We start from the raw sequence: 22010 nt of genomic DNA, 5'->3' as shown, positions 1-22010 counted from the left end.
TATACACAGCACAGTATAGCGTGTAAGAAGCTGAGTAAACCATATCAGCTAAGATTTTCATATTGTGTGAATTGGGTAAATCTGCACAAAAGAAAAAAAAGCAATATTTTTTATTGCTCAGCAGTTTTCACTTGTCCCCTTCTCTTTGAGGTGCTGCTCCACAAGTAATTGGAGTTCTGGCACCTTGTCATAGGCATCTTCATGTGCAAGGCTTGAGAATGAGATTTATTTTGCTAAATATGATGGACCACAGCAGATGGTTTGATAGGGAAAGGGGCCTGACATCCACCTCCTAGACAGATAAATGCGAATCAACAAAAAACTTTTTTGGGGTTCAACAACAACAACAACAACAAGATTCCATTTATTGAGCGCCTTTCACATCGGGAGGACGTCCCAAGGCGCTGTACAGTTGGGTCAGGACCCGAGCATTGGGGGAAATGGTCAGGGTGAGGGGAGGGAAGGGAGGGAGCGAGGAGGGGGTAGAGAGTCGAGAGGGGAGCTGAAGGCACGGTCAAAGAGAAAGGTCTTGAGACCGGCCTTGAAGGAGGAAAGGGAGGAGGCAAGGCGAAGGCACTGGGGGATAGAGTTCCAGAGCCTAGGGGCTGAGAGGCTGAAGGCCCGGCCACCGATCAAAGGCCAAGTGTAACACATTGCCATGACTAAGGTCTGCAAACTACATATAAACTTGAATTTAAATTTGCAGCCTTCTGGTCTGTACTCACCATGTCAGGTAATATCTGCATTATCATCCCGTTTGGTATCTCAGTTTGTATTTGCCCCAAAAGTATAATTTGGAGAGCTGTCTTTATAGAACTCAGATACAGGCTAACAGCAACAAGGACTTCAAAGCTTTCCATGATGCTTGGTACCCTTCAATCCTTATTCATGATCATAGAAATATGTAAAATTCAGTTATAATTTATTAGTAGATTAAAAGTATAAACTGAAAACTTTCTGCAACTCTCCACTTTCACCAGTCTCCTGGACTCCTATCTGTGACTGAAACATTTAGTAACATTTGGGTAGTAAACCTAATTTTATGATGTTTTCTGATTGGGATTAAGCACGGAAAAAGGTTTCAAGTGGCATGAACATTTATGGAGCCATTAAGTACTTCATCTTGTTACAGTACATACACATGATGCATATGCTATTGGTAAAATAAGCTTCAAGAAGTTACCTTATGAGGCATTTCTGAGAATGGCCTCTAGCAGTCACTTGATGAGATTATGGGTATCATAGATTACTGAATACCTCAGTATGAACAAGATCTTGGACACCAAAAAGAATAACATCAATAGTGTTACAACTTACACATGGATAAAGGTTTATTGGTGCCATTATACGTAATCAAATAGATTCTTTAGATTAAGCAATTTATGCTTATGACTTTTGCGTTTTATACAGCATATCATTAAATTCCATCGTGCTTCAAAAGCAAATAAAAAACCTGTTCAGCTGCCAAGGGGAATGGTCAAATCTCTACTTTATCAGATACTTGATGGAATTCATTACCTTCACGCAAACTGGGTGCTTCACAGAGATTTGGTAAGTACAGTACAATCAAAAGGTCAGTCAAAATGCCAAACTTTATGTAAAGTATAATCATCTTTCATTAATACTTTTTCTTCCTAAATTCTTAAATTGTTTCTCTAGTAACATTTACCAATTTCCAGTAAATGTTACTAGAGAAACAATTTATTTTGGTAAACCTCTATAAAATATCCAAAGTACTCTGAGGACATATAAAATAGATATGATGTATTTTAGATCAATACCTTCTGTGAGTTTTACTGTATAGTATAGCCACATGTGGTAAACCATATTTCCATATTTGTTAGAGGCTGCTACTTCAGATTTGTTTCTGTACAGCAGGTGAAAAATATTTTATATGTGATATCTGGACAACATAAAAATATAGTTTCTGTTTGCAGTAGGATCTGTGTAATTTTATTTCCTATTACCTAATGTTTAACACTAAAATGTGAGAGTAGTAAGAATAATTTAATTTAATATAGGTTCTAATTACATTAGAATACTTCCAATAAATATCATAACAGCAACAACAACAAAGTTACATTTGTTTAGCGCCTTTCACGTCGGGAGGTCTTGAGGGAGGTAAGGAAAAGGGTGAGGCAGAGGGATGGAGTTCCAGAGGGTGGGGGCAGAGTGGTTGAAGGCTTGCCCGTCAATGGTGGGGCAGGTGAGGCGAGGGATGTGAAATAGGCCGGAGCCCGCTGAGTGGAGGGAGCGGGCAGGTTGGTAGGGGTTAGGAAGTTTCAAAGGTAGGGGGGAGCAAGGCCATGGAGGATTTTGAAGGTGAGGACCAAGATCTTGAACTTTATCCTCTGTGTGATGGGAAACCAGTGGAGTCGGGCGAGGATGGGTGTGATAGGGTCACGGAGCCTGGTGTGGGAGAGGACACGGGCTGCAGAGTTCTGGATGATCTGCAGCCTATGGAGGGAGGAGTTGGGGAGGCCGACAAGGAGGGAGTTTGCATAGTCAAGCCTGGATGTTATGAATGCATGTATGAGGGTCTCGGTGGCCTGTGGTGTGAGACAGTGGCGGAGCCGGGCGATGTTGCAGAGGTGGGGAACGGCATACCGGTTCGTGGTATGGATGTGGGGTAAAGGATGGTTGAGGGTCAAACAAGACGCCAAGGTTCTGGACTGGCTTAGAGAGGTGGAGTGTGCATACTTGGATGGTGATGCTGTCAGCGCCTGAGGTGTGGAGGCGCTGACGGGAGCCAATCAGGAGGGCCTCGGTTGACAGCACAACAGTGGTCCTGGAGTCAAAGGTGGAGGCAGAAAGATAGAATTGTGTGTCATCCGCATACATGTGGAAGTTCACCCATGTCTGTGGATAATGTCACCAAGAGGGAGCATATAGATGTTGAAAAGGAGGGACCAAGGACAGAGCCCTGAGGAACGCTGCACAAGACGGTGTGGGGGCTAGAGGAGAAACCATTTGTGGGATGAAGTGGAGATGGTGTGAGAGGTAGGATCGGAACCATTCAAGGTACTTAAAGGTAATTAGGTACTTTGAAAAGTGTAACTAGTATTTAGACAAATGTATTAGCAGCATATTACAAACAACAATAAGGTAAAGGACCTATTAATCTTTGTTGGTAAATTTTGATAAAAGAGGAATGCTAGCCTGGACAAACTGCTGCTCTTCTTCAAAGTATGCCCATGAGATGTTTAAAATCCATCTGAATTATGTGGAGAAACAGATGGAACTTTGGTTTAAGATGTTACCTAAAGTGGATAATGCTTCTTACGATACAGCTCTCCCTCAGTAATACAGTGGAGTGTCAATCTGGTTTATGATTTTGTGTTCTGGTACACAAATGGCAACTGAATGTACTTCCCATCAAAAGGGAACTCGAGTAGGAGAGCATTACAGATTGAATGAGGGCCGGGAGACCAATCACCATACAAGTTGCATGGATTTATACAAGTGTAGTGGTTCAAAACCTTGTGTCCTTTTTTAAGTTAATGAATTTCTGTGAACTTGAGGTGTTTACCTTGAACGCTTTTGTCTTGACTGAAATAGTCATTAAATAAATATACCTGTCTTTTAACAATAATTAATTGTTGCATTTGATGTCAATAAGACGTCTTAAAAGTGCTTCACAGCCTTTTGCTGTAAAGCGTTGTGACTCTACTTTGGAGGAGAACCCAACAGCCAATTTATACACAGCAATGTCCTGCAGACTGAAAATGAATGACAGGGAGATTGTTGGGCAGGACATTGGGAGAAACTTTTTAAATATTGCCTTGTGATTTTTAATGTTTACCTGAACAGGCAGGCCGGGCCTCAGTTTTAACATCTCAACTGAAGGGCGACACCTTTACCAATGCAGTGCTCCCCCACAGTATTCGAATGTCAGCTGAGACTGAACAATGAGTAAGGCGCTGGACAGTCAAGAGTTTGCACCCGAGCTGGGGGTTGGAATTAAGAGGGTGGAGGGCAAATGGTTGGAGGTGGGAGGATAACTGAAGGCATGGTCAATGAGGAAGGTCTTGAGATGGGCCTTGAAGGAGGCAACGCGTGGGGTGAGGAAAAGGGACTTCGCGATGGGATGCCAGGGGGTGAGGACAGAAAGGCTGAAGGCCGGCTGCCGATGCTAGAGCGGGCAGAGCAGGGGACATGGAGCAGGTCAATGCCGAGAGGAGTGTGCGGGCAGGTTGCTAAGGTTTTATTAGGTTGCAGAGGTAAGGAGGAGGAAGACTGGAGAGCTTAAAAGTGAGGACAAAGATCTTATACTCAGTCCTCTGGGCAATGGGAAGCCACTGAAGCCTGGCGAGATGGGGGTGATCAGTTCACGGAGCTTGGTATGGGAGAGGACATGACCTCTCAATGACATGAGTTCTCAATAAGCTACAGCCTGTGGAGGGAAACGTTGTGGGTTCACTAGACTAACACCCGCAAGCAGGGTGTTAGTCTAGTGAACTCACAACCTTCTGACTCTGAGGCAATCTGCTACCACTGAGCCAGGCTTATACTTGAGGCTTTATCATTGTCAGGTGTCCGCCTAGCTCAGTTGGTTGCATTCCTGTCTCTGATTTGGAGTAAATCCTGTGAAGTGTTTTGAGATATTAAAGCACTTCACAGGATGTAAAAAGTGCTACAGCAAATGCAAGGATGATTATTATTATTACACTTAAACCCTGAGCTCACCATTAACAACAACAAAATTACATTTGTAGAGCGCCTTTCACATCGGGAAGACGGAGGAGATCCGGTCTTGTGAGCTGGAATTTCTAGCAAAGTATAATTGCAATAACGATACCGGCATTTACCAGCCTTTTTCATAAATGTCGGTACCGTCAGTGTAATTGTTTGAGTTCCATGAGCAGAAGATAGCAAATAAACTATCTGCTACTTGCAGGATTCAAACAGTCTGAGTCAAAGTCAATATCTCTGGCCAGCAAGCCTGGTGAGGCTGCTCGGTGTGAAAGGGTGGGTCGGCGGGAGTCTACATGCCTGCGGGCCAGTGCAAATTTTAAAAAATATATTTTTTGAATCCGGCTTGTACTGAATTCCGGATACGCGGAGTCCAGTAAGATGGGGATTTACTGTATTATAATTCTCCGAGTTTATAATTCTCAGAACCTATATAGGCTCTATTGAAAATAGCACCTTGGTTACATATTACCCAGAAAATGGTGTTTGGATTGTGAAACAGTTGATTGGGGGGAAATAATTTCCATTATTCTGTCTGGTTTTGCAACAGTCTGAAATGTATAGTAGATTCCACTGTGAGAATACAAACAGGAAGCTATGTTATAATACAGATAGCAATAAGGCTGTAGAAAATCTAGTTTTGCTCTTTGTCTTCCATGAAGAAAAGACCTTGGATCAGCTTATCATGAAACAGAAATGTTAGAAGGTTGATGGAATGTACAAACTGTTGTTACCAGTTAGTAGGGAGTGATGTGCCTGGCAACCTTAAAGGCCATTCAAAAAGGGCCCATAGTCCCAATTTAAGCTAATTTGTAAACATGTGACTCATTGTTAGATTGATCCTCCGAGAATCTACCGTTTTGGAGATTTAACCCAAATCTGTGGCAGAGCAAAGAAGGCTGCTGTAAGTGAAGGTGTCATGTATATGTGTGTCTACACACTAACTGTGCTTGATGAGCACTATTATTTTTTTCCCAAACGTTTTCTATAGAGCTCGTTCAATTATAACCCACATATTAACCAAGATAAGAGGGCAAGAAAATAATCTCTGCAGGAGAGTGAGACATATTCTTTTTTCTTGCATTCCCCAAAAAGATGCTTCAGTCTCCAACTGGCACCATCCTACGCAATGTGGTCCAGATTAGGAACTGAACACTCAGGGCAATTTAACCGGCCAAGCAAGTGAATTCCCTCCATATGTCCTGGTTCCACATGGGTTAGGGATTTATCCTATTATTAACTTCAGTCGGGCAAATAGTGATATAATATTTATCTGCATTCAATAAATGGTGTGAAAGGTGTCTATTGTAGCTCTCAAGAGGGAGTCAGGCAGGCATATGAAAGAGAGTGCCTTGAAGGGATATGGGGATAAGGTGGGGAGGTGGGATTGATGTGATCTCCTTGTTCTGTTAGCCGGTGCAGGCTTAATGAACTGAATGGCCTTCTCATGCGCTGTAGATATCTATGCGTCTAAATGTCATGATAGCATTCTTGTAGTGTTGTTACTTGTGTAATCTGTACTGTAATCAGCAGCTACATCCCTTTGGAATTCCTTCTCAGTACCTCTCTATCTTTCACCTTTCTATCTGTCTTTAAATAATGCCTAAAAAGCTGCGTCTTCACTTGTGTCTATCGTCACCGGGGAAGGGTGCAAGTTGTTGCAATCTCATTACTATATGAAAAGCCAACTTGTAAGTCTTTGTTTTTATGCTGCTCTTTGAGATTTTGCAACATTTTTTAGTCAGCAGGGAGTCTGATAGATGAGGAAACCCATCACCATGCTTAACAGTATCCAAGTCAGACAGGGTTTGTATGCCACCTACACAATGCAATGTCCCTGTATCTGGAATGGAATGTGCACTCTCTTCTAGAGGGACATAACCTTACTTATCTAATATCAGAGAGAATTAGGTGCAGGTTGGAAAAAGCTAAGGGAACACCAGGTTTTCCTTTGGGGTACTCGTGGAGTTTAACCAGTGATAACTGCACAGCTTGCCATTGAAAGTGCTTTCTGGCAAGATTCCTGTCGCTTGTCTAGCTAGGACCACCTTACTTGTTAGGGCTTTGGATTTTAGGGTTAATAGGAGCTGAGTCTCAGTAACTGATCTTCTCCTCCAAGTCGTGCTATTTGAGTCAAGCTGGCTGGTCTGTCATCAGCAGTGCCCTGGAGTACTGCGGGCTTGTCTGGCTCAGGAACTGGACTACTGAGACTGCCAGGGAGGATTGACTTGATTTGAGCATTATGCCAAGGAATGTCAACTTGGAGCCAGCTCAGCTCCTAGGAGCTTATTTCCCCTCTCTCCAAAAAGAAGTTTGGTGAAAACAAGCTGTGAAATACTACATAGTGAAATTGTCAGCTGATTCTCACTGGTTAGATTAGTAGATGAAGAATGACGTAAGAACATAAGAATTTGCTAGACAAAAGAAGACCAAGGTCCATCCAGTTCACCTTCCACCATCCTGGCAATCATATTCACATGTCATGTCCCAAACTATATACTGTATCCCACGATATTATTTCCTAAAAGAAATCTATCTAATTTGCTTTTGAAACAATCAACACTTACTGCTTCCACCGTCTGTTTCCCTTGGGAACCTGTTCCATACTATTCGTTCACTGAAATAGTATTTTGGCAGATTTGTTTTGAATTTACAAATTCAAACTGACCTTTGGCGAGGAACAGAGAATGCTGGCTGAATTCATCAAGAATTTTTAAATCACAATTTAGTAATACATTTTAAATTATATGTAATTAAATCACTAGCTTGTTTCTTTCTCAGATCCTGTTTACCACATCTGGCTTGTGATAGCTATAGAATTGAAAGAGATGTTTATTTACAGTTCTGTTTACAATTCCCAAGAAAATCTATCCAAGGGACCGCTGTAACTCGATAACTTGATCATTGGAAAGAACATTTGCTCTGCAACCCTACAAATGGGTCTTATTAAGAGGGTTCAACACACGACTAAGAATCATTTGATTCTTAGTCGTGAGATGAATTCTTTTCACAATAAAAATAATAATCCTTGCATTTGATATGGCACTTTGTCATGCGTTGAGACGTCTCAAAGCACTTCACAGAAGCTACTGTGAAGTGTAGTGACTGTATTTGTAGATGAACGATAATGTTATCAAACAACGTAAGAAAGCTTCAGTAATACCTTGCTATCTAGTTTTCATAATGTGACCATGGCACCAATGGTAAATGAAGATTTTTTTTGTTTTTGGAATGGTGCTCATCAGATGACTAGAATGTTTCTGAATCTTAATTTAGTTTGTGGTCTTATTAAAGAATTGCTTGGTTCCCCGTATAACAGGATAAATGAAGTGCCTTATTTTCTTTCTGAAGGAGGCTCTGACTTACTGAATAAACCAAAATGCGTTGTGCTTTGTATAGGGTTGCCGAGCAAATGAATTGTACAGATCAAGACAATCCCAAATTTGATCTTGTCCACACTGTCTCAACTAGAATGATGTGCGGATCCTGTAATAGGCCTGTATTTCTAGACTAAGCAAAGGAAAAATGTGCCAGTTTCTGCCTCCTATGTATTGTTTATTGACTCTGGAAAGTGTAGTTGTGTGGATGTAAGATGAGGGTCTAATCAGACTCGGGCTGTAACGCCTCACAATCAAATAGTCTGCAGATGAGTGGCAATATTGATAAGCTACTGAAACCATACTCCAGCATCAGTCAGCACGTTCACGAGAGGGAGAAAGAACAAATTGCTTGAGGACAAAACCTTGCAATAGGCTCAGACCTTGGTTTTGTCTGGAAAAAAAATCCTGTTTACTAGTATTTCCTTTCAGCGAATTAAGAAGACTAACCTTGCTTGTTGTAGATGGGGCTTCTGATTGTAGCTGCTATCTTTGCTCTGATTCTGAGGCCAATTGCTGAAACATGACATTTCTTCACGTCCCACCACTCCATTCTCCGCTGCTTATTCCTTTCAGTGGAGCAGCAAAGGTGCTGAGTGCCAAGGCTAATTGAATGATCTTTGTGTTTCAGTGTATAGCCTTGGAAACGTGGCAAAGATGGCAGCCCCAATTGGGAGGCCAGGCACCGCATGGTAAGCTTTTAAGCTTTTTTTTATTTTTAAAAATTAGATAGGGAGAATATTTTTCAGATGAGTACTTGAAGGTAAGGCCATGACTGGCTTTTAACCTGAAGTATCCCCTTTAAAGAATTTGAAACTGCTTACAATCCAGGTTAAATGGAAGTAACATTACTGCATTTTGTCAATTTGATTCTGAGTGTTCAGGTTTATATTAAAATAGCATTGCTTGTTCTCAGCAGAACCTTCCAGCACATTTCCCTCTTTGTTCTGTACCTTTATTAGACAAGATTCATCCTTCTGTTTCTGAATGAGAAGTGAACTGATATCACTTCTGTATTTGAGATTGTGTATTTGAGTGCAACTGATTGGAAAACTTCAGGTTTAAGCTAATCAAACAAAAATCAATTAAATGTACTGCGGCACTGTTACTTCTGGGTACATCTGTTTGGAGCCTGGAGAATGTTCCTTTTAATTATCAAATGGGTGAAAATCGGAATGTGATTTTCAACGGATTGTTGCATCAATTTTTAATTTATTATAACATTTATTCCTGCTGATATGCTGCTGGTCCACATTTTTTCCTTCAGTCTATCAGTGTAAAAGGAATTTACATAAATGCAGAAAGAAAGAACTTTGTATTTTTATAGTATCCATTATGTTAAAGCATCGTTTGTGTATTCTGATTTAAAGAAATTATTGATGAAGCCTTGTGACTTTTTGTAGACATATCTATTTTCTAATTCTCTGGCGGCTCAAGGGTAGGATTTGTTTTGAGTAGAAGACGGACAGAGTTGTTTATTAAAGCATATCCATTTCAGCATTTTGCATCTGTTCAGATAATCTACCATATTCATTAATCTCTGTTGATGAGTGTTTCGCACAAAAGAAAAATCCTCCCATCTGCCAAGAGAGGGAAATTAAGAATATAATTGGTCATGTTACCTCTTATTCCTAATAAAGAATGTTTTTTTTACATTCATTACTGCTTTAGATCTCTTAGGAAATCATTGCTGTGTGCAAATTGTCTGCCGTGTTTGCTTATCACTGCATTTACAGTATATGCTGTGAGGCGCTTTAAGACATCTTTCCAATGTGAAAAATGCTTTCTCAAATGCAAGGATTATTTTACTATTATTATTTATTATTGTTGCTGTAGAAGTATGGTAAACAGGGTTCTTGGGTTGCAGAATGGGGTGAGGTTGAGCACAATTTGCTAATGTCATATATAGACTCAGAAGATTTGCATTTGGATGCTGTAGAGGTGAGGAAAGAGGTTCACTTCATCAGCTTATTTTATCCAGGAGATATTAGCAAAACATTTTTTTTTAAACTGCCCCTTGGAAAAATTAAATGATAATCAAAGGCATTGGAAATGCAAAACTGGTCAGTTCAACTGATTAATTGTTATAGGAAATGTTAACAAATGTTATTCCATACAAAAATGGGTGAGTGTATTTCCTTACTCTTGCAGCAGTGTTAACCATTCAGTAAGCAAAAAGCAGTAGTATTATTACATGCAAAATAGGTTTTATAGAAAATAGGTTCAATTGTTTGAAAATAGGTTTGTTGGATTCTCTTTACTATCATTGATTGTAATGTTATTGTTTACTTTGTTGTTGTTTACTTTTAAAATTAAAGTCTCAGTAACAAGTTAATCACATGTATTTTAACAATAGTTCTTGAGTGCCTTGCTGAGTAAGCTCATCTCAGTTGGACAGTAGTGGGACTGCTACATTTGGCCTCCTTGTTCCTCACATTAGGAGGGGAAAAAATACATCTGATTGTTAACCGGTGATCCCAGCTGGGAAATGGGGAATTTGTTTGAGGTCATGATTGGGCTATGGAACTGTATCTTAACATAGGTCAGCTCGTGACGGGGTGATGGGGAGGTGGGGGTGTGGAATTCCTTTAGTGCTTTACTTAGTTGTATTTTTCTTAGTTCATGAATTTCCTTAATTTATGGTTAAGGAAAAAATAGCATTTTTAACGATACAGTACTCACTCATCTCTCGCTGTAGAAAAGTGTCAGCTCTTGAAAACTCTTTGTGTATTTTTGAAAACTGGCTTCAAAAGTTAAGACTGAATTCAACAATTTGTCAAATTCTGCGCAGTCTGAGATACTAAGTAAATCAAATCACAAATGGAATTTGTCGGTTTATATCTTTATTCTTCAGGTGTTTATCTAATTTGATATCAGGTATCCAAAAATATCAAAATCAGTGTACTCCGTGTAAAACATAAAATGGCTTCAGTTGTAAAGAACGTTTGCTTTTATTTGTGCTTAAAAATAAATCAATGCAACTTACCAGTTACTGCTATAACTTATAATATTCATGCATTACAGAATACACAGTTCTTAAAAAATAAATACAAAACTACATAATAAAACTTTGTGTTCTTTTGTTAAATGTTTTAAAACATTCTGAAGTTTGGTTTAAACCACATTATGGGGCAGGGAACAGAGAGCTTTAATGAATACAGCTTACCTGTTTTCTAACCTGAAAATACTTTATGCTGATGCTTGGTGATGCCAAAAGTGTAACGTTGTTCCAGACCCTAGCTTTGAGGACAAAAATTAACCCTGCCAAAAAACATTTAAATTATTTAATGCCACGCTGCATTAACTTGTTTGATCTTAAACTACATTTTAACATAATATATTCTAACAATAATCTGACTATGAACATTATGGCTCTCACTCTTACCAACATAAAATACCTTATATTTTGTACAAGTTGGTCAAGAACTATCAGTGTAGAATATTTATTTTGTTCAGTAAACTGTTGCTAATGTTATCTGCTACTACAGTTTAGAAAGATGTTCTGTGAAATCATGCCCATATTGTGAGAGAAAGAAAACCTAACACCATTGAGGTCCATCAAACTCCGATCTCTAATATTAGGGATCTTTTCATTATATGTTCTGATGGGATTTATCACAATAAAAATGACTTATTGGATTTTAAAAAAGTTCCTCCTGAAAACGATAATGCTTCTGGTAGCTGATTTTCGGAAAAGTCACCTCACCACATACAAAGCGGAGATGCCCTGTAAATTACTTATGCCATCTCAGCTCCAAGTCGGAACTGAGGTCTTGTGAGTCAGCGTAACTCACAAGAAATTCCCCATAGAAAAGACTTGGTAGCAAGGCATGAGACTTGGTGGCAAGGCAGGAATGAGAAGTCATTATTTATTTTGAGAAGCATCAGCCCATTGAAACAATAATCTTATCATCGGAGTAGAATATTTGTTGTTTAAGTACCTAGTTATTTGTTCCTTTTCTCACCAGACCTTGGCTGTGAGGCAATCAACGGTCAGAAATAAAGTCTCTTGAGTCATCATGACCACACTGCAGATAAAGCAGTTTAAAGCACTTTTTCCGATGGCATTGTCCTTACATTGCACATTTCCCAGCTAAGAGAATAGATGGGAGACATCTGGAACTTTGCCAATGGTACTCTCCAGCTGCTGCTAGAAAGTGTTCAGTAATTGACCCATTTAAGTTTCACTCCAGTTTTTCTTTCCTCTTAAGTTTGTCCTTGGCTCCAAACCTTACTTTCACAGTATGGTTAACAATGAGAAATTGTGAGAAATGTGTTGGTGTCTCCAATAGGCAACGCTAGGTCTAATACATGTAGTTATTCTTTAAATCGCAGTAACGTAAAATATAAATACATGTCATTAAAATTTCCTGCTTACAGCTTGTACCTCAGTCAAGAAATTTTAATTCGCCTCTAACTTTTTTTTCCAGAAACCAGCTAACATCTTGGTAATGGGGGAAGGGACAGAACGAGGACGGGTGAAAATAGGTAAATATTGCTATTTCAAACATATCGCAACTAAAACCTTTTATTTATCTGAGGCCTGAAATTCCACCTAATCTTAGCCTGTAAAACCATTTGTCTCTAGGTGCACAAATTGTGGAAAATTCTCAAATCCAGTATTCATTTGGAAGCTATTTTCCACAGTTCTTGAAAGAAACCAAATTAAGACTGAACTTCAGAATTTTCCAGTTCTGATTGCTGCTCTTCACATTTAGTGTTGACCACTGTAGCAATGCAGAGGTGGGGAAGAGTGAATTGTAATTAGTCTCAACATCATTGGACTAAAGAGGATCAAATTCAACCAGGGTCTTTATTCCTTATTAATAATAATCCTTGCATTTGATATAGCGCTTTTCACGTCTTCTAGACGTCTCAAACCGCTTCACAGAATATACTGTAAAGTAAATTGACTGTATATTTGTGGGCGAACGCGGCAGCCAATTGCACACAGCAATGTCCCACAAACAGTCGTAGATTGAAAATGACCAATTTATTATTGTTTTGTTTTTTGGGATTATTATTAGGTGTGTGGAGTAAGGAAACTTGCCCAAGGTTTCGTCCTGCCTGGAATTGAACTCAGGTCTCTCGCTTCCAAAGCGAGTGCTCTAACCACTGAGCTACAGGACTCCACGTTGTTACAAACTAATATTGTTAGTCAGTGCCCTCTATTATAAAGTGTGGACATTGGGTGAAGACCCCATTAAACTCTGTTACGATGCCCAGAATCAAATTAACCAGTCGATGGCCTAAAGTACGGCTATTTGGATGAGAAACCAGAGACTTGATGATGCCTGAGAGGCTTTACCAAGGGGAAAACAAGCTTTGCCATAATGGGATTCAAACTCCTTTATGGAATTTTTACATTTAAAATAAATTAAAAGTCTTCATGCTTTTTTTTATTACTACTTAAGCTAAAAATTCTGTTTCACTGGTGGGGTTGGCATTAGGAATACTTTGCCATTTTAAAAGATCTAACGGGACTTATGTTACTGGTAGGTTTTCAAATCGCCTGTGGATGTACTCATCCATATGAAGGATAATTTCATTTGAAAGATGGTGAAGGAGCAAGCTAGATAATTTTTTTGCTAATACACACTAATACTGTGCAAACTATTTGTCTATATCAAATACAAATATGTTTGATATTATTTGTTTGATGATGATTAAATAATGCAGCCAGTAATGTGTGGTAATACAAAATGTATTGTTGAATTCCAGCTGACATGGGTTTTGCCAGACTCTTTAACTCTCCACTGAAACCTTTGGCTGATTTGGATCCAGTGGTGGTAACATTTTGGTATCGTGCACCAGAGTTACTGCTGGGAGCCAGACACTACACAAAAGCAATTGGTAAGTATCACTTTGGTTAACGTGGCATTTGGTCCCTTTTTCCAGAAAATGTTAAATGTTGACTGACCAAAAGAATTCCCTACAATTTAGGCTCCATTATCTCAATTAATAAGAGAATATTTTTTGACCACTAACAATCTGTGCAAAAACATCTCTTTATCATTGTGAATTAGTAATTTTGCACATTTACTGGAGAATTTATACAATTAATTTGCAAGTAATGTTTCAAGGTTATTGCAGCCAGATTATCCAAAACAAAATACTTACGAAAGGGAATGCCTATGAATGTTGCTAAGATAATACACTGAGTTACAGATTTATAATAATCCTTGCATTTGATATGGACCCTTATCACTTTGTCAAGACTTCTCAAAGTGCTTCACAGGATATAAAGAGGTGTAGCCAAATATTTTTGTGGCGAATGAGTAGCCAATTTGCACAGGATTTTTTCCTAAAATTTCTGCTAGGATAATGATGGACATGTGGAATATTTGTACTGTTTGAAGCATAATTATAGATTTTGTCCTTCCAGACCTGTGTGTGGGGGTTGAGAGATGATTTTGAGCTATTTGATAGTAAATGTTGTTGATCTAAATGCAAGTCTGACACTGGTAGCATACCAGGTTGCTGAAACCTTCACCCACGCATTCGTTACATCAAGGCTCAATTACGGGAACTCCCTCCTCATCGGCCTTCCCAACTTTTCCCTTCACAAGCTGCAGAACATCCAAAACTCTGCAGCTCATGTACTCTCACACACCAGGCTCTGCAACCCCATCACTCCCACCCTCGCCCGAATCCACTGGCTCCCCATCCCCCAGAGGATCGAATTCAAGATCCTTGTCCTCGCTTTCAGCCTTGCCCCCTCCTACCTCTCTGACCTACTGACTCCCTACCAACTTGCCCGCTCCCTCTGTTCATCAGGCTCCGGGCTGCTCCACCCCGCCCTACCATCGGTGGCCGTGCTTTCAGCCTCTCTACCCCCACACTCTGGAACTCATCCCAAGGTGCCTTCTCCTCACTTCTTCCCTTGCCTCCTTCAAGGTCGGTCTGTTTTCTTCGATCGTGCCTTTGGTCGCCCTCCCACCTCTTTGCCTTCCCTCACCCCTTCACCAACCCTCCCCCAGGCTTGGGCCTCGACACCTGACTATTGAGCGCTTTGGGACGCCCTTCCGATGTGAAAGGCGCTCTATAAATGTAATTTTGTTGTTGTTGTGGTATTGCTGAGAGCAATTTGAAGTGATGAATTCAAGAATATCATGCAAGAAGCATATTGGAAAACAATTAGATTCTATTCGCTTAAGTGTTATTTTTCTCTATTGCATATTGGAATGGTAAATGAGCCTAATGGCAACACTGAAAAATGGAAAGTTTGACCATACAAAAACTTGCATTTATATAGTGACCTTGACGAGGGATAGCGTCTTGGTGCACTTAAGCATACTGTATATATGGGTGATACATGCTTAAGATTTAATGTGTATGAGTTCATAGGAGCAATTTAGGCACTTGAATGTAATTTAAACATAATCTAGATTTGTGACATTATAGTCTGTGTTTGTGCTGGTGGGGTCCCAAAATGTATTTCTAGTTCAGTTAGTTTGAATTACATTTAATGCCTTAACTTCATATTTTGTCAATTCTGGTTTAAAAAAGATGAAATCAAAGAAGACGTCAGAGGTGAGCTAAATCCTCTCCTAATACTTGCCCTATAGCTACTGGATATGAGCTGGCAGGGTGAACTCGCTACCATTTTTCCTTGGCATGGCGCTTTCACTTGGCATGATCATTGAAGTAATCAGGGATCACTGAATGGTAATCAGAAGCAAAAGTCCTGGCGGATTTATTTTTTCCCACACTACTTAAAAACCACTGAGGTCAATTGTAGTGCTCCCTCACCTTCCAGCTGAAATCAGCTAACTCAGCATGGAAAAGGAATTAAATCTGGGACCTTGTTGCTCTCCTATGTGGCTCAGTACCAGACTGTCTTGTGCATTTCTCTACTGAACAATTTGAGGAACCTTAGGCAAAAGTTTGAATCTAATTCTCAACTGATTTATAATTGAGTTACCCCAGGGAGTTGGATTGCTTGGCATTAGATACCACTCAGTCTTTTGTTTTTCAGCGATTTCTACTTTGCGTTCTTAACACTTAAGAGATCCATATATTCCTGATATGACAAAACTCGGACATTCACGGCGTTAACTAGAAGAGTAAAGTAGAGACAAAAATTGTGTTTTGGATTGTATATAAAACCATTTTTGTTATCTCTTTTTAATTAAATCAAGCATTTAATCAAGACAATACATACATAGTAACCCTGTTATAGCGGTGTTCAGCTAGGTCATACGTGGAATCCTGTACCGTATTGGTTAGAGCACTAGTCTCACAAACCGAGGACCTGGATTCGATTCCTGGGCAGGGCGAAACCTTAGGCAAGTTTCCTTACTCCACATGCCTCTATTTACCTGGCTGTGAGTAGGAACCCAGTTGTTAGTCGATTGAGGGGTAATCATAATCAAAAATAAGCAATAATAATAATTTGGTCACTCAGTCCACGACTGTTTTGTGAGACACTGGTGTGAGCAATTGGCTGCTGTGTTTCACCCATAAAAAATATACAGTCAACCCACTTTACAATATATTTGTGAAGCGCTTTGAGACATCTCATCGACGTGATGAGGCGCTATATCAATTAATTGTAAAGATTATTATTATATCTCAACGGCCGCTTTCTTAGCAAAACATTATAAAAGAGCCAACTATGACTTTATCTCTCTGTCTCTCTTTCTCTCTGTGTTCCTCTGACTCTCCCTGTCTCTAACCCTATTCAAAAATGAAGCCCACCACCTGCTCCCTTGACCCCACTACCACCCCGCTTCTCACTTCCCAGTTCCGCCTCCTAGCCCCTCTTTTAACCAACATTATCAACCTCTCCTTATCCACTGGCACTATTCCCACCCCCCTACAAACAGCTGTCATCACTCCCATCCTCTCCTCAAAAATCCTTCCCTGGACCCATCCCTACTCTCCCCATCTATCACCCCAACTCCAACTTCCCATTCCTCTCCAAGGCCCCAGAGCGAGTCATCGCGTCCCAGCTTCGCTCTTTCCTCTCCCGCCATTCCCTCTCTGAACCCTTCCAATCAGGTTACCCACAGCACGGAAACAGCCCTGGTCAAAGTCACTAACAACATTCTGAACATCTGAGAGCAGGGCTCTCTCTGCCTCCTTGTCCTCCTCGACTTCTCTGCTGCTTTCGACCATTCTATCTTCCTACACCGAGGCTCAGTCTTCGCGGACCTGCCCTTGCCTGGTTCGATTCCTACTTCTCCCACCGTCTCCACTTCATCTCCACAAACGGTTTCTCCTCCAGCCCCCGCACCTTCACATGTGGCGTTCCTCAGGGCTGTCCTTGGCCCTCTCTTTTTCAATATCTAAATGCTCCTGCTTGGCGACATCATCCACAGACATAGGGTCAACTTCCACATGTATGCGGATAACACCCAACTCTACCTCTCTACCTACATCCTCGATTCAGGAACACTGCTGTCCTCACAGACTGCCTATCAGACATCAAGTCCTGGATGAGAGCTAATTTCCTACAGTTGAATGTCAACAAGACCGAGGCTCTCCTGCTTGGCTCCCGTCAGTGTCTCCATACCTCGGGCGCTGACAGCATCTTCCTCCATGTATGCACTCTACATCTCATGGAGTCAATACGGACCTCGGCCGCCTGTTCGACCCTCAATTGTCATTCATACACCACATCTGACCTGCTCCACTTTTCTCCACCTCTGCAACATCTCAGCTCCGTCACTGTCTCACACCTCAGGCCACTGAGACTCTCATCCACACATTCATTACATCCAGGCTTGACTATGCAAACTCCCTGCTTGTCGGCCTGCCCAATTCCTCCATCCATAGGTTGGAGATCATCCAGAACTCTGCAGCTGTATCCTCTCTCGCACCAGGCTCCGCAACCCTATCACCCCCATCCTCGCCCGACTCCACTGGCTTCCCATCATACCAAGGATACAGTTCAAGATCCTGGTCCTCACTTTCAACACCCTCCATGGCCTTGCTCCCCCCACATCTGCGACCTCCTAACCCCTTACCAATCTGCTTGCTCCCTCCGCTCAGCGGGTTCCAGCCTGCTTCCCTTCCCCCACCATTGGCGGGCGGGCCTTCAGCCACTCTACCCCACTCTCTGGAACTCCATCCTGCAGTCCCTCCACCTCGCCCCCTTCAAGATCCGTCTCAAGACCCTCCTCTTCGACCGTGCCGTCGGTCACCCTCCTTTCCCAACCTGCCCTCCACCCTCCCCGATCCTGACCCCCAGCTCAGGTCCGTAACACTGATTGTCTAGCGCCTTGGGACATCCTCCTGACGTGAAAGGCACTATACAAATGTAATTTTGTTGTTGCTGTTATACACTTTAGATTGTTAAATAAATGACTTTTCGACTGCCTGCCCATATTCATGTTGCGTGGGTTAAATTCCAGTCCATGTAACCTTGAAGGCAAATAGCTTTGCATTCGTGGAACTGGAATTTTTTTTTTGCCCGTTTTGCAGCTCTGTATTCAATTCTGCATTGGAGCCTGATGCGGATTAGTGAACACTGTGCAAATCTTAACTGTGATCGAACACACTGTGTTTTACTGTTTACTTAAAGTTAATCTAGTGGAACTAACAGAGTAGTGGTAAATAAATGCCTACATACCAGAGTTAATCTGTCTCTTTTATTTTATTGTTTTTGGTTTTAGATATCTGGGCAATTGGGTGCATTTTTGCAGAACTTTTAACTTCAGAACCCATCTTCCATTGTCGCCAGGAAGACATCAAAACAAGTAATCCCTTCCACCATGACCAGTTGGATCGTATTTTTAGTGTTATGGGATTTCCAGCAGGTGAGTTTGTCTAGTGCAGAATTTAATTAACAAGTTAATTAGGGGAAACCATTTGGTGTGGTTTCTAAAGAAGAAACTGTTCCAGTACCAAACTACAGTGAGCCTTATTCTTGAACTGATAATGTAATGGTGTTTTGTGATCTCCACCACCATTATCCTGATTTAAGTAATATCTGCTTTATGCCCTTAGTTATTTATTCTTGGTCTGGTTTCTTCTTTGGTATTTGTTGGCAGCTCAAATGTGCAATTTAATCTAGGCACTATTCCATCTATCTTGTAAGTGTGGAAAGGGTTATGATAAGAAGAATGCCCAGACTCTTCAGCAGTCTCTGGTGGTTAGGTTCTATTCATCAAGCCCAGCACTAAGCTGCCTCTACTGAATGCCAACTTAATTTTGTTAACGATGATTTATGAATGGTGATAAATTGAGTTGCCTTTGTCGAAGTAACAAACTGATCTGGCAGGGAACCTCTGAGATAAGTTCAATAGGTGAGCTGGTGGTCAGTGATTATGGTTTCAGAAACCTGCGTGTCCTTACACTTGTGTGAAGTAAAGGCATTTCCTAGTTACTTCTGGACAGACTAAAACTGAATGTGATTGATCTATCTTATTCACCTTAGAGAAATTTTCTAAATGTATGTGATTTGAAATGTAAAGGAAAGAGTCTGAGTCAAGAACCAGATAGAATTTCTAGTCCCTTGTCCTCGTTCTTGACCCCAAAGGTCATGCAAGAAGACAAGGGGTAAGAAATTGACAGTGTTGCACAACTCAAACTTGTACATTAGCATTTATTTAATAACATGGCTATTTGAAAAAGTATTCCAAAATGAATCATGTAATAGGACACAAGTTCCGCTGACTTGTGGGAACTCTGTTGTGGAAGTAGATTGCATCAGATTGAGTTCCAGCAAGTTGATGTAATGAAATTACAGATTCCTTTGTTAAGAAATTTGTTTTGTAATTACTTTGCATTCAACTTCTCTATTCATACTGTATGCCATATACTACACCTAGATGTGATTTTAGTCCATATACGTTCTGTTTTTTGAAAGATAAAGACTGGGAAGATATCCGGAAAATGCCTGAATACCCAACTCTGCAGAAAGATTTCAGAAGAACGACGTAAGATCTGAACGGCTTTAATTGTATCTGTGTTTTGTTAATTCTTTACTCTAGTGGAGTCCTGTAGCTCAGTGGTTAGAGCATTCGCTTTGCAAGCGAGAGACCTGAGTTCAATTCCAGGCAGGGCGAAACCTTGGGCAAGTTTCCTTACTCCACACAGAGCCTAATAATAATCCCTCCAAAAACCAAAAAACAATAATAAAAAAAATTGGTCATTTTCAATCTACGACTGTTTGTGGGACATTGCTGTGCACAATTGGCTGCCGCGTTCGCCCACAAATATACAGTCAATTCACTTTACAGTGTGTTCTGTGAAGCGCTTTGGGACGTCCTCCCGACGTGAAAAGCGCTATATCAAATGCAAGGATTATTATTATTATTATTATTTGAATTTAAGAATAAGGCTTTTGCAACAACATGAACAATTATTCTTAGAGTGAGAGCTGGTTTTCTACCCTCCCCACTCCCATTCTGTGCAAATGAAGGGCAGGATTCCTTTGTCGTCTCTTACAATGCAATATAATTTACATTATAATTATAATAATAATTCTTGCATTTGATCTAGCGCCTTATCGCTTCAGTGAGATGTTTCAAAGCCCTTCACATAATATACCGTAAAATGAATTGACTGTGTGTTTTGTGGGAGAAACACGGCAGACAATTGTGCATAGCAGTGACCATCAAACAGTTGTGGATTGAGTGACCACATTTTTTGTTTTGAAGGGATTATTACCTCCGGAAAGCAATCCACAAATCACCTAACCCTACTTACTGCTCGATAAATAGAGGCAAATCTTGAAAATGGATAGCATAAAGAACTAGAAAACATCTTGCCAGTCGACATTACATTATATAGTGTCTTTCATATAAGGAGGATGTCCCAAAGCACCCAACCAAAGCTATGGGTAGGGAGGGGAATGATAACCCAAAACATGGACAAAGTGGTACACCTTGAGACAGATCTCAAACGAACGGAGGGAGGAAGGGAGCGAGTCTGAGAGGCTGCAGAATAGAGTTCCAGAGAGCGGGGACATTGGTGACTAGCAAAGGATCCCATAATTGCATTAACACAATGCAACACCCAAGGTTGTATTTCCTATTTTCCTATTTCCTATTTTAAGCAATGAAATGCTAACTGATCTTTGGAGATGCTCTGTACGTTATGAAGTGTATAGATCATATAGGTCTAGTTTTTGTAAACAGAATTTCTGTCTCAAATCTATCATCTGAGCAAAGAACAGGCCACTTTTAAAGAACTCTACTTTCATGAAATACTAGGAAAATGATTCAAATCTATATTTTCTAAACCTTTGCCATCCTATGGAATGAATTTGCTGATATTTTAAATAAATTATCTTCCATCCTCACAGCCAGTTTCTACTCCACTCGGTGTATGTTATTAGAAACAATAATGCCACCTGAGAGATATAGAAAACAGATCTTCTCTCCGCATGAAGATACAGGATTATTTTTCTTTCACACACACACACACACAAAGGAATTAGACCTATGGTTCTCTTTATTAGTAAACTATGTTTGTTGTGTTTTATACAATTGCAGTAAGTGTTTGAAACCTAACTTGTTCATTTTCTTTTTGTGTTCAGGTATGCAAATAGCAGCCTCATAAAATACATGGAGAAACATAAAGTCAAGCCTGACAGTAAAGTCTTCCTGCTGGTGAGTGATATATTCAGGCTATTTTAGAACAAAAATGTTCGGAAGGATATTTGTTCTCCAGTGTTTCCAGCCTGTATGCAACTAATTCTTATATATATATATATATATGAGGACCAGTTTGAGGGTGTTGAAAGGGGGGTAGTTGCCAAGTAAATTGACTCTAATTTGCAGAATAGTAGATTTTGTATAACTTCAAAGGTGTAATCTTTGGGTAGCTACAACTTTGAGAAAGACAGTATTTCACTACTCACTCTGGGATGTCCAAAATGATTTTTTTTCAGATGTCAAATTTATCTGGAAATACAATTTTCTGTAGATTGAAATTAGAATTGCTGACACATATGGAACCAAAGAACAACAGAGCTACATAGTGTATTTT

General features: G+C 40.4%; 1 protein-coding gene and 1 non-coding gene across 6 annotated transcripts in view; one reads left to right on the top strand and one right to left on the bottom strand.

Moving 5' to 3' along the window:
• The window catches only part of cdk19 (cyclin-dependent kinase 19), a 70808-nt gene that overhangs the window by 29969 nt on the left and 18829 nt on the right, over positions 1-22010 (top strand). For 4 of the 5 annotated variants that reach the window (XM_007893969.1, XM_007893968.2, XM_007893970.1 and 1 more), the window contains exons 4-9: positions 1411-1551; positions 12500-12557; positions 13791-13922; positions 18689-18832; positions 19885-19954; positions 21559-21631. In XM_007893969.1, coding sequence (XP_007892160.1) covers positions 1411-1551; positions 12500-12557; positions 13791-13922; positions 18689-18832; positions 19885-19954; positions 21559-21631 — 618 coding nt within the window. Of the gene's footprint in view, positions 1-1410; positions 1552-8711; positions 8762-12499; positions 12558-13790; positions 13923-18688; positions 18833-19884; positions 19955-21558; positions 21632-22010 lie in introns of those variants that run through there. The other variant, XM_042333231.1, reaches the window with a different exon arrangement.
• trnap-ugg lies at positions 13128-13199 on the bottom strand. Its single transcript has one exon. It is a non-coding gene; the product is annotated as a tRNA-Pro (tRNA).

Source organism: Callorhinchus milii, unplaced genomic scaffold (genome assembly GCF_018977255.1).
Source record: "Callorhinchus milii isolate IMCB2004 unplaced genomic scaffold, IMCB_Cmil_1.0 Scaffold3, whole genome shotgun sequence".
NCBI lineage: Eukaryota > Metazoa > Chordata > Chondrichthyes > Chimaeriformes > Callorhinchidae > Callorhinchus > Callorhinchus milii.
This window is presented reverse-complemented; position numbering and strand designations above follow the sequence as displayed.